The 17044-nt window shown below is 37.4% G+C and overlaps 1 protein-coding gene across 3 annotated transcripts; it reads right to left on the reverse strand.

Annotated features, from left to right (window-relative positions):
* Nucleotides 1-253: 253 nt before the first annotated feature.
* FAM204A (family with sequence similarity 204 member A) lies at nt 254-16772 on the reverse strand. 3 transcript variants are annotated; one of them, XM_014269075.3, is made up of 8 exons: nt 16304-16729; nt 15889-16201; nt 14885-14975; nt 14325-14358; nt 13675-13774; nt 11879-11968; nt 1093-1199; nt 254-746 (listed from the first exon to the last, which is right to left on the reverse strand). In XM_014269075.3, exons 2-8 carry the CDS (start codon nt 16120-16122, stop codon nt 695-697), a joined length of 708 nt encoding a protein of 235 aa, XP_014124550.2. In that variant the 5' UTR covers nt 16123-16201; nt 16304-16729; the 3' UTR covers nt 254-694. The 3 variants fall into 3 exon arrangements, with proteins under 3 accessions (XP_014124550.2, XP_005489896.2, XP_005489897.2); XM_005489839.4 differs by having other exon boundaries at nt 267-746; nt 13675-13777; nt 16687-16772; XM_005489840.4 differs by having other exon boundaries at nt 272-746; nt 13675-13777.
* Nucleotides 16773-17044: the final 272 nt, after the last annotated feature.

Here is a 17044-nt window from a genome sequence, read left to right on the forward strand (position 1 = left end):
CAGTTCAGATATTTTTCCAAGATATGTATTTATATATTTTTATCTAGGACTTTTAAAACCTGTGTTCTTAGGAAGGAAAGAAAACTGTGAATCTGAAATATTAGGAAGAACATGGCACCAGGATATGACCAATAGTACCAGATCCTTCCAGGAGAGGGAGGATGGACTTCTTCCTGTTTTGTTTTTTTTTAATATATTTATATTTACTAAGGCTATAAATGCCCTTGGTTTAAAAAAGACAGGTTGGGTTTGCTTTTTATTTAGTGTCTTTCCCCACCTTACAAGTAGAAAAGAAATAATTACTGCATTAAGTCTGTGTAGCCCCAGAAGCAAACATACCCCTCTCCTCACACACAATAATTGCAGTACAGCACAAAACACATTTGGATCAAGAATTTTATTTCAACTTCAGAGAATTCTCTGCCAGACTCCAAATTCATCCTGAAATGTATTATCTTTAGGTTTCATATCAAGGAGGAAAGTTTAACCCAGTATTGATATTTAGATAGTATTTTGCTGTATTATTTATAAGAGAGTGACAAAACAAGACAGTGCAGTTTAAGAACATTAATATAAATACTAGGCATTTGATGCCTTGTGTTTTGGGGGGGGTTTATGTTTAGATTTAATAAGGTGCCCACAAACATTCTTCAAGTAACAACAGGTATTCTATTCCTGAGGAAAACAGGATGGACTACATGTATCCCATGTTGCTTTTTGTTTCCCATCTTTTCTTGGCTTCAAATCTGAAATGGAGAACAAAACCCACATTAGAAATGATGAGGGTATGTGTTTTAGGTATTTAACCATGTTATTCTTAACAACAACAAAAATAACTTCTTTTTAATACTGGAATAAAGACATGAAGACAAATACAGCCACACAACCGCCACTTTATTTTTGATAAAGCCTCTGTACTTAGGTCTGATACACTCCTAAAAAAGCCCAGCAAAACCCAACAAGGTTAAACTAAACAAATTAGATTAACACAAGCCTATTTCAACTAAAAAAACCCATTTAACTGAGATTGTATTGTACACACTTAGTGCCAATGAAACCACAAATGTTTAATTCCATACTCAAATGACTTACCCCCAAGCAAGCTTCTTTTTCTTTTGAGCTTCTTGGGCAGCTTCTGCTTCTTGCTTGGCTTTTACAAAGTTGCGGCAAGCGGCAGCTTTGGCAATTTTCACACCAAGCTAAGACATGAAAAGGAACAAAGGAAAACTGATTAGATGCAAATGGCTCATATGAAATTTAAGCCTCCCAAATTACTTGGTCTGATATTGTTTCTCAAAATCAATAAATACTAAAATATTTCAAATATTAGGCTGAGGATGCACTGTAAGACTGGACAAACAAGAATGTCTCTCGAGGGAAACACAAAGGTGTAGGATCCTGGGGCAAGCAGTCCTTTTCACCAAATCCCTCATTTTCCAAAAGGCAACAGCTCACTGGATCCTTTTTATACAGACAGACATATCCAAATACACAGTCTCCATTATCAGGACCAGTCTGTGACCTCAGCTATGCCAACAAAATAGAATCAGGTCTTACAAGAGTCAAAAACACCCAAAAAGACATTTTTATACAGGAAGAGCTGCTACCATTACACATTTTTCACTAGTACCACTAGACAGGTTTTAATCAGTCTGTCAAAAAATACATGATGTAGTGTTCTTAGTGTCCATCTCCACATTACAAGCTTTTAGACTGCAAGGGTGTGATATGCCAGTTTTCCATGTAGGTGAATACCACGTCCATAAACTGATGCAGACTGTGAGAATTAAGTTCACTTTAGCAAAGGGGAAGCGCAGGAGGGAAAGGCAGGGAAGAGGAATGTAAAAAAGATAGAAGAAGACACAGTGAACTACGACCAGTTTATTTCCCTTAATCAACCTTCACAACTTGTAGTTAAATTTTGTGGTTGCTGCCTTGACTTGACATGAGTTATGAAGGAATTCGTTCTCAGAAGTTACTGCTATTCTCCAAGACAAGCATGCAATTCATTTACCCCAAATTGCAACAAACTGATGTGGGCAAACAGGTTTTCCTTCAATCCACACCCAAACCTCTTGAAATTTGCAAACAGTTATATCCAGCAAACTGGATATTCTAAATGTCCCCCAAAATGCCATGGGGGCATCAAAGAATGGGAGACCCAAGGGGAAGAATACTCTTTAACACCTTGGAAGTTCCACTATTAATGGTAATATACTTGAATAATCTGCAGCATCTCTGCAGAGAAATATTTACTCTGAGAAATGCTTTACCTAAGTAAGATGAGAGGGAACTCAGAACACATCTGCACGTGTAGATGCACTGACACATTTTCCACAACAATCCCATCAAACACACAAGAGGTAGGTGATCATTTTGTTAACAAAGCAAAAAAACAAACCCAAACCAGCATCACAACAAGCTCTTCTACCCTATGGTCCTCTAAGGGTTCAAGAACGAAGAAAGGAACCTTTAAGGAAAGGCAGCAAGCACAACTCAGATTGTGCTTTGTTTGAGGCTCTAAATGCTGCCAACACAAGCAGACAGGAGCTGAGCATAACAGTTTGAAAGGAAAATAGATATTTTCATAAACATACTATCTAAAAAGGAAAAACTGAACAAGTGTCTCACCCAGTATTTGCATGTGTTATAAGATCCTAAATATGTACCTTTGGAATCATCATCATCATGCACAAAATATTGTGATCAGCTACTTCAAAACTTTTATATTATCTATGTAGTTTTCCCCTGAGCATTAATGGTTTTTATTAACAGTAATTCAATGCCAACATCTGAACTGCTAAATTTCAGGTCAAAGACTAAAACATAACATTCTTTTATTTGCATTGTCACTTAATATTTAAGGACAGCTATTAACCTTAATATAATTGCAGTATAAAAATGCTTAAGAAAACTCACCTAAAATATTCAAAAAATGTTTACTTTTAAATTGAAACAGGAGTAATTATTAGTTTAAACAATAGAGCAATCTGATGGCTGAAGTCAGTCAGCAGAACCATGCCTTTATTAGAGGTATTTTACCTCCTAACACACTTGAAAATTAACTTTTACTGTGTGATGAATAACAGAATCTTCTTAAAATATATTCCAGTGGCCTACTGAGCACTTATACACATACAAATATACACAAAGGAGCTCTAAACAAGTGCTGCAGAAAAATCTTTTTATCTGCATTTTCTGGAAGACGGAATGAGTTCTTCCATCTTTGAAAAGTACAGAAAAAATAGGACAATAAGAGCCTCTGCAGTGCATGTGGAAGTAAATGCAGAAACATTTTGCAGCATTGTTATAATTTCTAGGCTACATAGTCAAATTTTCAAGATATGAAAACAAATGTTGCATATAAACACACACAAACATTTTAGTCAGATTAAATGTCTTCTGCTCCCACCCAAACCCAGACACACATCTTCACTCCCTGCTCCCCCCCACAAGAAATCCATAAAAGCTTGGTCAATGGATTTTACATTAAAAAAAAAAAAAACATACTAACATTTCAGGTCATCAGATAACTCAATAAAATACAATCTTAAAAGAAGTAAGAAAGCATGAATAAAAATATATACAACAATTTCTTGTGTAGTCAAAGTATCAGCATTTTCCATATAGAACATCCAATATTTTGCTGCATTTTAATTAAGGTGTCTAAACATTATCACAAAGAACTGCAAATTGGTCAGAGCACGCAGTAAGGAAAATTAAGCTCTAAAGGCTTTTTATCACCATATTTCAGGAACCAAGGGTGTAAAATGTTCTAATTTGGGATATATTAAAAGCCATAAAAGGTCTTTCAAAAAGATTAATGGTACTTTGCTTGGATTTAAGATAAGGGCTTTAGCTGGTTGGAAAAGCAGGGCCCTGGCTAGACCCTTGAGGCATTCATCTTTACAGCCACTTGGAAGATTTGTAAAAGCGTCTGCATAACCTCAAGCAAACGCACTGCGACATTTTTTTTTTAAATTCCTTTCAATTTTACAGGTTTAAAGTGTGTAAATCATACTGGGTAGTAAAGCTGATATAATGGTTCATCCTTGTAACACTATATATATTTGTATTTTGAGACAAACTTAAAAAACAACTTGGTTTCGACAGGGCAAAGCCCTTTCCATTTTGAAGTTGACCAATAATCATGTCAAATATCTTACTCTAGATGTTTAATGCAGCATAAATGAAAATTTTCCTACTCATCTGAAATTGTTACCTTGTAACAAATATCTGAAGCTTTGCTTCTTTTTGAACACTTTCAAGGCATTTATTTAAAAATACCAATTATCATACTTTAACTTTTTGTGGAATAACAGGTCTCTATGAAAAATATTTATGCCATTCTCTTTTGTTCTTTAATTAAATGAAAACAGATGTTTTCTGAAGTAAAGCGGAACCATTACTGGAGTACTTAAAGTGTTAAGGTCTTTAATTTTTATATCAGTTTGGTCTACAATTCCTGATTGTCTTTACTCAAGCTCAACATTAATGTCAAGCAAGTTACCTAGGAGACGAAAGAGATCAAAGAGACAAAAAACCCTCAAATGTCTGATTAATCAAGCCTGCAAACAGCTTATTTCTTTTAGCCTGCATGCAAGTATGAAAATGAGATTCTGGGAGCCGTACATTGTGCAGATTTGTTCATTCTTATCAGAACAAAGCCAGCGGCAGCTTATTTCATGGATCATTGGCACTGTCATCAGTGCTACACAGAACGGGTGACAGCTCCTCATTTTGAGGCTTGAACAAAATTAGCAAAAAGTCGGCACAAATTAGCCTCTCATCTTTTTAGTAATATGACATTATTCATTTACTTTTTATCCAATTTTTAATTTTTTCCTTGTCAGCTATCCCTTTCTAGTGTTTCTTGCACAGCATCATAAAACACTTTTAAAACAAGCAAAGAAATGGCTGAAGTTGAAATAGAATGTAAAGTTCAGGCAGAAGAGTAAACATTTTTATTAAGTTGCAACAGAATCTACTGTAACTTCCAGAAAACTTCCTTGCAAATCAGGACATTTAACATTAAATATCACAAAGCAAAGGCTTGCCTTTAAGATAGAACTGTAAAATGTAAATGCTGAACGATACAAGTACGAGACAACGGAATCAAGAACTGCTCCAGAAATACTGAGGTATGAAATACAAAATATTAAACCTACAAAAGCTCCAACAAAACATCTATATTCAAACAGGTCCTGAAATATCCTGTGATCATAGCAGAGAAGCCAAACAGCCTTTTAATACAGTGTTACAGTTTCTCATCAAATATGAATCTAGTTATTTCAGGCCTGCCTCTAGCAATGATTTTCTCCTTTTATGTTATGGAATGTTATCCATTGCTGACGTATATAAAATATATAAAGCAAACAAGAATACTGAGTGGATTTTGCAGTGAAAATTGTCCCCTTTCAATGATGTGCTCAACTTCCCCTTTAAAATACTTTGTAATACCTTTGTTGTATTTTTATGCTGTGTATTACAACAGCACATTATATTTGGATGACACAGTAATGGAGCAAGGACAGGAAACTGGTCTAATATTAAGCTCTTTGCTAGACTTAAACATTTAAATGCAAGTAACTTCCTCCATTCACGAGAAAACACAGCATTAAAAAATTAACCATAAGCTGTTAGATGCTTTACAGAGCCCCCTTATAACAAAGGCAGTTTTAAAAAAAGAACTGTAGTACTGTTTTCAGCAATTTCTTTATCTCTGTTCTTCTAAGTAAGAAAGCTTATTAACAAGCTTTGAACTTAAAATCACATTTACAATAATGTGCCATCAACAGTTTTATAAGCTAATTAGAAAAAAAGATTAATTAATGACTGGCTGCTAATAAAATGGCAATCATGAAGAAAGAAACCAAGGGTGCTAAGCTTCAACTACCACCAATTAAGAGCTAATTACAAACAAATTATATATGTGTTTTGCTGTGGGCTTTAATTTACTAAAATGGTTTTAATTAAAAGAGAAAACATGCTGATTAATTGAACTGCAGAAAAAATCTACAGTATAAACTGTGCTTTGTCTGTCTCTTTAATTAGACTTGTAACATCTGAAATCTTTTTTTAAGGTTTGTTAAGGAAAAGATATACATAATTAAGGGAGCATAAGAATGTAATTCTAGGTGATAACCCTGCCATGTTCCAAAGGTTAAAAGAAAACCACCTCAATGAAGAGCAGTATTTGGAAGCACCTGCACCAAGGTAAGAAAGGAAATCCTTCACAGATAAAAAACCTCTTTATTTTTCCTTTTTTTTGGGGGGGGTTGAGGGGGACAGTTCTTCCACAACTGGAGTTCCAAGTTAATTTGTGCTTGGTTGCACTCCACATAAAACTGCACCACTTCAGGTAACTAAAAACACTGTGAGAAATTGTGAACGCTGCACAGAATTTTGAAATTTTATTTTACCAACAGAATAGCATCGAGTACTAACTCCTGTCCATCTCTGACAGTAATGTCATCACAACCAACCATTTCCTACCCAGATTCTCACATGGAAACCAGTTTCCAGAATGGTTCTCAGCAGTTATAACCAACAAACTGCCTTGTGTACTTCCCTTTCTAATTTCTATGACTAAAGGCTACTTGCAGACAGGAGATATTAATTTGAGCAGGAGAAAATGGTCAAAACTGATGCATCAAATTTTAAAGCCAACAGCAGAACTGATCTTGGTGTAACATGAGGATGATATTCCAGTGAATAGCCAATTAATTTCATCAATTACAACGCAGATCTTTCATTTAAGTTGGATTAAATACCAGTGTCCCCATAAATTGCAGCTTTTTAAGTCTTTCCCCAAAATGCCAGAAGACACTAAGCCAGGCACTCAGGAAGTGCTGTCAAAAAGTCTGGGGTATTTAGAGACTGACATGTGCTGCAGCAATTTAGCACACTAAATTACAAAATATTTTAGAAGTTACTTTTGACAGGTAAGTCTAATATGGTCAAGATGATATAACTGTGTTCAAGTTACAGTCCTCAGGCTAATGTGTTCTTAGACAATGTGGCACCTGCCTACCAGGCAGCTCACACAAAAAAACCCCACCAAAATGTGCAAAGTTTGGGCTTTAGTCAGATTAGTTCTCACAGTATTAAAGCCCTAAGAAATCTGTATTCTGCATTTTGTAGAATACAACCAAACCATGATTTGAGCACAAAAACACTATGAAAAAACCCTCTTTCTCTAGGAGGAAAAATATATGTAAGGAGTGGTGGGGGGAGATCATTTAAGATTTATTTTTTGTTTACCTATGAAAATAATTTTTACAAGTATCACTCCAGATTGAAACTGATTTAAAGCAGAGTGAAATTGGCAGATAACTGCACATCCCATCCTTACTCAAAGGGATAAACACATCCAGCTATGCACAGTCACAGTGCTCTAACTTACCAACATTTATTCTTTAAAGGAATCTAGGTGGATTCCCACTAACACAGAAGGAACAATTTAATTACATCTCAAGATAGAATTCCAGAAAAATTTTTATAAAGCATTAAGAAGTTGACATAATTCCAAGCGTCTGTTCCCAGCTCCATATCCCAAGTATCTGCTACTATTAGATCTCAGCTATCCTACCCTAAGGCACCACCAAAAAAATCTTGTCATTTCAGCCCAGATAAGTGTTCACATGTGCTTTATTCTCTTTATAACTTTCATTCTAAAAGGCTCAGATTTTTTTTGGGTAACTCCTACATTAACATTTCTATTGGCATCACTCAAGTTAAATAAGTCATCCTTAAATGCAATGTTCAAACAACAGCTTTAGGTTTGCCAGGCCACATCTGAACAGCACAACTATAAAACATGAAGGACTCTGCCCATGCTGGAAGCCCTGGAATGTGATAACAAAGACAGCAACTGGATTACAACAATAAACACTAACTGTGCATATTGTACCATGCACACTGCAATGAATTGCTTATTTTTTAATACTAATAATACTGTACTGCAGGTATTAAAGAAATAATTCAGTCTAACTGAGCTTGAAGCTCTACAGTGAATTAAGCAGTATGACCCACTGCATTATTTTGCTGCTCAACACATTTATCAAAGCAGTGTTGATCTTGGACACTGTAATTTCATCACAGCACTGAGGTGCTCCAGCCAGAAGCTGAAGGAGCAGAGTTACTGAAGGCCTAAATTATTCTCTACCACATAATGCAGAGATGCCCATATATTTTTCAGGAAAATCTTCACTTGTGTATAAAATAATGAAATCAAGAACTCCAGGATCACAAGACCTCTCAGGGAAGCAGAACACCCCACATGGTGGGGATGGCCAAGAATGCCACAGGTAGAGATCTGCTACTCTGATGACTGACAGCAGGAGACAAGGGGTAATACTTGGCAGTGAGGTTTGTCCAGAGATTAGACAAAATATTCAGCAGTGTAATACATATAGTTCATTTTTATAATAAAAATGCAACTGCCAACAAAAGAAGGGGAACACACCAGCCAGTCCCAAAAGCTACATATGAATCCACCCATGCAGCCACCAGTAAATACAGCCTCGTGCAGGAAGTGTTCAAGTTCTAATTCTTACTCCAAAACCTTGAATGCTCCTGGATTGAGAAGCTTTGTTTTAAAATCAGGAAAAGAAAACAACAAATATATTACCCAAAGGTTCATTTAATCAGTGCAGCAGCATTTTTCTTAAAGAACCTGCAACAAGTTCCACCTGGAAACCTGAAGACCCAAAACCTTAAAGCTGAATCATTTAGGTTTTTAGAATGCAAAATTCCATGATGCACTGACAGCTGCTACATTATGCATATTGCCTAAGTCATCACTGATTTTAAATGAATCTGATTTTAAAAAACCTTTTCTCACTGTGTCACAACGACAGGATATTGACAGCATCATTTTGACATTCCTTTGCTTTTTAGGACATGTTTCTACCGTCTATACTCATCATCTGTTTATTTTTGGCTTCATTTTTCTAAATACTGAAGCTGCCCTATCAGTTTCACAGGCTTATAAATGTTATACATCAAAAATTAGTTTCACTTATTAAGGCAGGAAACGGCTGTAAGAACTCTGGGATCTGTGCCTCAAAGCAAAAGCTTTATCAGCAGGTTCCAGTCACTGCTTCTTGCAAAAGAAAATGGTGCCGATTAAAACCCCATACACCTGATTTCAAAAAGAACACCTACCCACTGAACATTTCTCACATGGCTGCAAGGGGGGCTGCACCCCAAACACCACACAGCTCTTTCTCACACACTCTCTGTCCCCAGCCCTGTGACACCGCTCAAGAAAAATGAAAACTATACATAAAGAGATGAAGTTGAGATAAAAGAACAATAATTCATCCACTTATTACTCCAGACTTCAGAAGGGGTGCACTTCAATCCAGCCACAGTGCAGTTCCACAGAGCTGTGCTGCATTTGGAAGTTAGAGGGATACAAATAGCCACATAATTTAAAATTAACTCACTTCTTAGAGGCATTGTATATTAAAATCAACATTTCTGTAAACTGCTAAGAGAAGAAAAGTAGCAATTAAATGCATACAACATGAAAGCAATATTTTATTAAGTGTACTTGTGTACAAAACAATGACTGTTCAATCAGCCTCTTCCATAATCAAATCCTCTTTTTATAGCTCTTCACTGAAACAGTCACTGTTGGAAGAATTTCCTTAGGAAAAAGTATTTTAAAAGGTCCATTAAAAAAAGCTTCTGAAAATCACAAAGAAAAATGAACCTTGCAGTGAGCAATGGAGCACATCTCTAGAAGAGCAGAGAACCCCAGTGAATTCACATGGATTCTGCCTCGACAGAACTCCTCATGAGAGATCAAGCCAGCCATTTGAGTTTTCCTTCTTTCAACATATTATTTGTTCAGATAAACCCACTTAACCAAAACCAAGTCAAGGCTGTGAATACTAATAATGTTTCAAGCATTTTGTTTTCAGAATTACAACATGCTAATATTTGAAAGTCAACAATTTGGAGCTAATGTTCCACAAATAATAATACACTGCTGGAGCACCTGGGATATGCTAGATGTTGTATAATCCCATGGCTACCAAAATCAGATAACAGTTTATCATAAATATTACAAAACCTTAAAACTTCTTACATTAATTTGTTTTTATAGTCAAACAATTTGCACTAGAACCTCAGTATGTTTTATTGATTATAATACTCCAACCACTTTAGAGGAGATGGGATAATGACATTTGTGAAGGAGAACAGCGAGTGTTTTTCATGTTGTGCACATGAAAGGTAATAAAACAGTCAGAGCTGGTCAGACTTGAAGGGAACATCAGGGCACAATCCTACCACTGTCAAGAGCTGTTATCTTTGCAGGCTGAAGTTTTGTGATCACTGGTGACAAGGCAGATAAGGGTCTCGTCATTAGAAACTGCCCTGAGTGACTAAATGGAGGAGTTTAATGACTTTGTAAGAACACCCACTGAAGAACAGTTACTTTTACCTAACCTCAGAGAACCTTAAGAACTGTATTTCCCACCTCAAAAGCTCTCTGTTTTTAAAGTCATCACAATATTGTAATACATTGCATGAAACAGATTTAAATCTGCAATTTTACATTAAAGCTTAGTTTAAAACACTGTGTTTAAGAAACATTTAAAATATTTGTATGAGAATGAGAAGAGGCTAAAATTTGTCTTTGCTTTCCTAATCCTCTTCTAATACCTTTGAATTTTGCAAGCATATACAGTGGACAGAAAATTGCCATTACCTTTGTGAAGATGGAAGAATATTCAAGATAAAGGAATAAAGCAAAACATTATATAATTATTTTTTAGTATAAATCTAGAAGATTTATAGTTTAAACTACTCAAATTACTTTAAAAAGATCACTTTTCCACTCACTGAAATAGTATTTTTTTTTTCTTACCTGGCTTCAAAACTGTTAAATTATTTTATTAACCTAATTTTTTCCTCTGCATTTTCTCCCCTATACATAACTAGCAGTGGGGAAAACAGCCTCTGTGGACTTCAGCTATTTTTACTTCAGCTGCTACCACTTGCCCTATGTGCACAAATTGAACAGTTTCTTAGATGAAGTTACCAGAGCTATCGGATAGATTCCTCATCAGTTTTAAGTACTCACTAAGACCTGTACATACTGATTTTTTCTCTCCCACTTTTTGCAGCAAAGAGAGCACAGCTTTCATGAAATTATTCAGCTACACCAACTATCAAGACAACATCTTGAAAAAAACTGTGTTACTTTGCACTTGGTTTTAGATATGTATTTATACACTGAACAATTATGACAAGGAGAAAATATTATCCAACACAATTCCAAGGCTACAGCAGTAGTACAGAGAGACAACCATCTACTCCCATTCTTCTTCAGAATTCTTCCAGCCATCAACTCCTGACCACATAAATACACAGAAAAACAAGTATTGGCACACAGCTTGGGGTTCATATGTCCTTATTTGCTCTAGGCTTGCTAAATCTCTACCTGTCTTCAGGCGTCCCATGATTATGGGAGAAGTAATGCAAAAAAAAACAAATTATGAGGCACAGGGAACTGAGAGGAAGGGAACATCCTACTCTTGTCTTTCTGGCTTGCAACACAGAGAAAAAACAAAAGCTCCACACAGATGACCAGACCAACTCCTCTGAGTTGTGGAGTGAGCAACAAAGCACTAAAGCAAGTACTTGGGACAGCTCATGGATATATTTTCAATTCTTAAACACAGCTACAGCTGTCCAAGCACTGCCAGATCAGCAGCCAAGTGCTTCAATCACTGACTGAATCTGCTCAGGAAACAGGAAAGATGCTACCAACAACCTTCAATGCTGTTCTACTCATGACACTCTCAGTCCAGATGTGCAAAACTAAAAGACCCCTCAGAGTTTTTGTTAACAGCCCACTTACCTCACGAGTGGCCAACCTGTCACTCAGCTCCTCAGCCTTGGCAATGTCACCTTCAGCCACACACTTCTCTATGCTCAGTTCCAGGCCAGACTAGGGAAAAAAAAAAAAAAAAGTAAATGCCTTTAGAATAAAAAGAACATATTTAAAGGGAATACCTCCTTTCTAAAAATATTTCTTTCATAAAATTCTTGAAGACACTGCACAAACCTGTAATTTCTGTGTACCACAAATCACTCTGGCTGTGTATTGTAATGGACAGTATAATTAAGAATTCACTGAGAGGCCGCCTGAGCACAAATCATTGCATTAGTTCCACCTTATGTGCAGGATAATACTATAGGTTAAAAAAATTACACGGGCTAGTTTATGCCTGTCACAATAAAATTTCATCTGAAGATCTGGCTTATCTCTTCCATCCCTGGAGCTTTCTGAACAAAATGTGAAATATATGTGTCAGGTAACATGAAGAATGGCAATTACCACTGTATCGCTACAGTTCTAAGATCTTATCTTTACCCAAAAACCAGAGTTCTGGCACAAAGCCACGCCACTGTGCTAATAAATTAAAAATTCTAGCAGCCCTATGGAAAACAATGAGAAAGCTTCAGGATTTAAGGGTTGCTTTCTTATTTTCAGAGGTAAAAATAACTTGTTTAATGGCAACATTAATGAACAACATAACAATAATAAGTAACTATGTCCTGGAAATTATAGTTGTAAATTTCTGATGAGAAGGGTAGCACTGACTTCAGAATTTCACAAAAAACATCATTCTCATAACAAAAGATAATTTACAGCCTCACTGATTTTAAATATTAGCAAACCAAAGAAAACACATTTGACAGTTCCCTAACATAGACTTTTTAAGAGATAAAAAGGAACAAGCTAATGGAATTCTTGAGAAACAGTGATCTGCAAACACTGCACTTGAGTTATTTCAGGTGGTAGATGAAAAAGAAAAAGCACAATTGGAAGTTGCAGTGATGGCAAATTCTGTTAAGATGCCTCTTTTGAAAATAGCAAGGCATATCTTCCACTAGTAATAATATCCCTGAAATTACAAGGAAACATCTGCACTTTAACACTTTGGGCCTCCTTCCAGATCTATCCTAACAACTTCAATGACAACTAAATAGTCACTAAAAGTAAGAAACAAACAAATCTTCATGACCTGCATGTAGAAACTTACTTTAAGAAAATGAAAAACTACAAAAATTATCATAAAGAAATCTATCTGAACATTTCATGCAACAGAACTTAACAGAGAACTTCATAAGAAATACTATAGAGCAAACAGCACTGCCAGAAACTCCCAATATAGTGAGATTCTTAACTTATCCATTGTGTGTGCCAATTATTTCAGATATGACTAGTCACACAGTAATATTTATTAACAGAATTTGTTAGGAATCCAGTCAAAATGTATGCTAGGATTGCACCTTTAATTCTTGCAGCCACTGGTGCCAACTGAAGAATTTATGGGACACATTTTAAACTTAAAACACAATGAAGCAAAACAAAAGGAAAAGTCAAACAATGCTTATGAAGTGTTCTGTGTCTCACAAGAGGAAAACAGGAAAAACAAAACCAGACAGGAAACAAGCCTGGATACTGTCATAAAAGAAAGCACAGCAACCATTCAAGGACATTTACTAAAAAAGCTCACAAAATCATCCTTCCTCAGAGCAACTGTATCATTTACCCTCAGACAGCCTCAGTTTCATTCCTATCTCAGTTAAGAACAAGATTATTTATTGCCAAACACAAGCTGACACTGCCCTTGTAATAACAGTCACCTTTTGTGGAGCCCTGCTGTCCACAGGTGATTCAAATCTATCATTGATTCCAAAGTATTGTGTAAGTTCCTTCCATCTGTCTTCATTTTCCAACTGCTGACTACTAAAAACAAACAAACAAGTCATTACTATAACCACTTTCCACAACTTGTAATATCCTTTTCAAAGCTAAAATAACCTCCTCCATTTGGCAGACATAGCTTTTTTACCCATTCAGTTTTTTAAAAAAGTGAAATTAATTATTGCTCCCCCTTTGTGTAAGTGTAATTTCACAATCTTGAAAGCAAGCTGATAGAATCAAAGAACCATTTAGGTGGAAAAAGTTCTTTAAGATAGAGTCTAACCATAAATCTAACATTTCCAAGGAGGAAATAGAAGGGAAGGAGCAGGCTGAACAGGAGCTTGTATGAAGGAAGTAGGAAGAGCATTAAGTCTATTAAAAGTTACATTAAATGATACAATTGTGTACATGTTTAAAATCAAGCAATCACCAGTACAAATTCAGCCTGCCCAACAGACACATTGAGCAAATTTAAAAGATAATTTACACAATGCTCAGAGCTAGGCTTTGGCTATGAATGTGGTCAGGCTTATTGTAAGTTTTGCCTGCTACTAACAGACCTCAGGTAATCCCATTGACCTGGTTATACCTCTGAGCCACTTCATCGCTCTTTCTCTGCTTTGCTAAGGGGAAAAAAAAGAAAAAAAATCCAACATTACACAGTGATACCCCACAGCATCCAATGAAGTTAACAGAGCTCTAATTGGTCACATTTCCTTTGAAAGATCAACACACAGGGATTTTTACCCAATGATCATGTGGATTTAAACCACTCAGCTGTAAGAAACTCCTGCAATATCTCTGAAGCTTTAACCAGAATGTGCAAAACTTTTGTAGAACTACTGAAATACACTTAACCATTATAAATCAGTATTCATTAAGTTTTGCCTCTTTTTAAGGAACAGAACAAATATATTACTTGCATTCTGTGTAGCAATCTGTCTACAACCTCACTGCAACCTTGCAAGTGATGCATACAAGCAGAAAAATAAAATCCTAGATAACAGTTAGAATACAATTCTTCATTTAAAAAAAAAAAGACACAAGAAAAAAAAAAACTCAAAACCCCAAAAATACCCACAAAACAGCATGTATTGATACTAATTTAATTGGAAAACAATAAATTCTGTTAATTATTAAAAAAAACACCTTTTCGGCGGCGCTTTCTTTTCCGGCATCTGTTCTCTTCTTTCACTTGCATCTTCATTTCACGGTGTTTCTTCTGAAGCTCCACAAATTTCTACAAGATTATGAAAAAGTCAGTATTTTTAATTTCCCCCCTCCCTCATTTTTTAGAAATTACCTAGAGAAATGTATAATTACCCACAGTCCCTTGTGTTATCTATTACTTCCCAATCTACAAATCGAGACCACGGGACTCTGATGGTGCTAAACTGGAATTGGTGCCCATCTTTCATCTCCTCTCTCTGACTCTGTGCCCTCCCTACATCCCAGGACTGTTCAGATCTGACAATTCTCCCATGGGATGTGACACAGAACACACTTTTGCTTTCCTGAGCTATACCATGGATTTTTATTGCCTAGCTGGTAGTTTGTAATCCACAAATCAGTGACAGCATGGCCCTTGAACAGCAGGCTACCTACAAGGACTGAGGGGTGAAAGAAGGCAACTATTTTTTGCCAGTTCTTATTTTGAATCTAAAGCCTAAAACATATTGTTTTGTTAAGGATTTTTTGTTTTCCCCAGTCTTTACATGCAACTGCAAAATGAGGAAGTTATAAGGAACTTTTGAGTCTGAATGTTTGCAGTTAGCAAGCAGCAGGGCACACCTCCCCTCCCCAGGTATGAAACACTGAGCTGTAAATCCTTACCAATGCAGAAAGCACCTACCAAGCAGCTCACAGCCCATAAACCACTGAAAACACAACTTTTATGCAACTGTATAGTTATGGCAACTCCTTGCTGTGCTTTCAATCACCACCAAACTACAACCTAACTACTTCCTAAATTCCTGTTCATCTTGCTTCAAACAATCTAAGGTTTGTTTAATCCAAATTTAATTGTTTAATCCATATTTAATCCAATTTCACATCTGTATATTGACTATTAAACAGTTAATTACTTTAATTTAAAAATCAACCATTTGAGTACACTGCATCATGCTCATCTGAAGACCAGTAATGATACATACATTCCAGATATTTACAGAAACTCCAGGAGGGCACGTTTGGAATTCACCTTCTTCATCTGTCACTGGTACAAGAGGTTCACTGCTGGCATTACTTTCCTCTCCAGTCCCCTGAATTTTTTCAGTATCTTCTTTTGCCTCCTGCTTTAAACAGGAATCAGGTGATTCGTCTCCATCATCAGAACTCAGATCAACATCACTTTCATTCAGTCCTGGAGGTAAGAGCCCACTCCACATCTTCCAGCTTATATATAAGTCCAAACTATTTCAAGTCACTGCAAAGACACCACGTTACCCATCCCAACACAAAAACAACCTGCAGAAGAGAGAAACAGAAACAGCAAAGCATGTCAGCAGAAATATTTTTGCTTTTCCTACATGTTTCAGATAAGCACATTATAAAGGTACTAATACTTACTATTGCAGAAAGAAAAAGACAACTTGATTACAGAGGCTGAGACTTTTTTTTCCCCACTCCTCGTCCTTTAAAGTTGTGCCCCCATGCGTTTGCTTACAGCTTCTTTTAGTTTAGGGGCGACACTGCAGCAAACGCCTCCTGTGCCTCCTCAGGGGCAACTTCCCGGGCCAGCACAGCCGCCTCCCCTTCCCGGGCCCCGGCACGGAAGAGCCGGTGCGGGGAGGCGGCAGGCGGGGGAAGTGAGGGGAGCCGAAGAGAAACGCGGCTCAAGGCCAGCCCAGGGGAAGGCAGCGGGTTGCCGGCCCGGGGGAAGGCAGCGGGCTCTCGCCGTGCCCCGGTGCCCGCAGAGCCCCCTCAGCGCCACCGCCCGCGGCCGTGTTTACCTGGCCGCCATCTTGGCACCGCCGGAACACCTCGCGCGTGGATTGGGCGGGGCGGCGCAGCCAATCAGCGGGCGCGCCGGTCGCCATGGCAGCGGGGCGGGGCTGCCCTGGTGTCCCGAGGCGGGGCGGCCATGGCGGGCGGCGCTGTGAAGGGAGCGCTGTGAAGGGGCTGCGAGGGTGGAGGGGGGGGCAGCGTGTGCTGGTGAGGGGTTGTCGGACTCTCAGAACCATTCAGATCGGAAAAGGCCTCCCAGATCACCGAGTCCAACTTAGGACCCAACGCCACTGTATCCACCAGACCATGAACCGGGTGCTACATGCAGTCTTTGCTGGCGTCACCTCCAGGGCTGGTGGCTCC

This window comes from Zonotrichia albicollis, chromosome 7, assembly GCF_047830755.1.
Source record: "Zonotrichia albicollis isolate bZonAlb1 chromosome 7, bZonAlb1.hap1, whole genome shotgun sequence".
In the NCBI taxonomy this organism is placed as follows: Eukaryota; Metazoa; Chordata; class Aves; order Passeriformes; family Passerellidae; genus Zonotrichia; species Zonotrichia albicollis.

Excerpts from the sequence above, each read along its gene's own strand:
- FAM204A (XM_005489839.4), bottom strand. The coding sequence starts at position 16,122 with ATGTGGAGTGGGCTCTTACCTCCAGGACTGAATGAAAGTGATGTTGAT. Across the intron at positions 14,976-15,888 it reads TTTCTGTAAATATCTGGAAT|AAATTTGTGGAGCTTCAGAA; the intron begins GTATGTATCATT and ends ATAATCTTGTAG. Across the intron at positions 1,200-11,878 it reads ACAGGTTGGCCACTCGTGAG|CTTGGTGTGAAAATTGCCAA; the intron begins GTAAGTGGGCTG and ends TTCATGTCTTAG.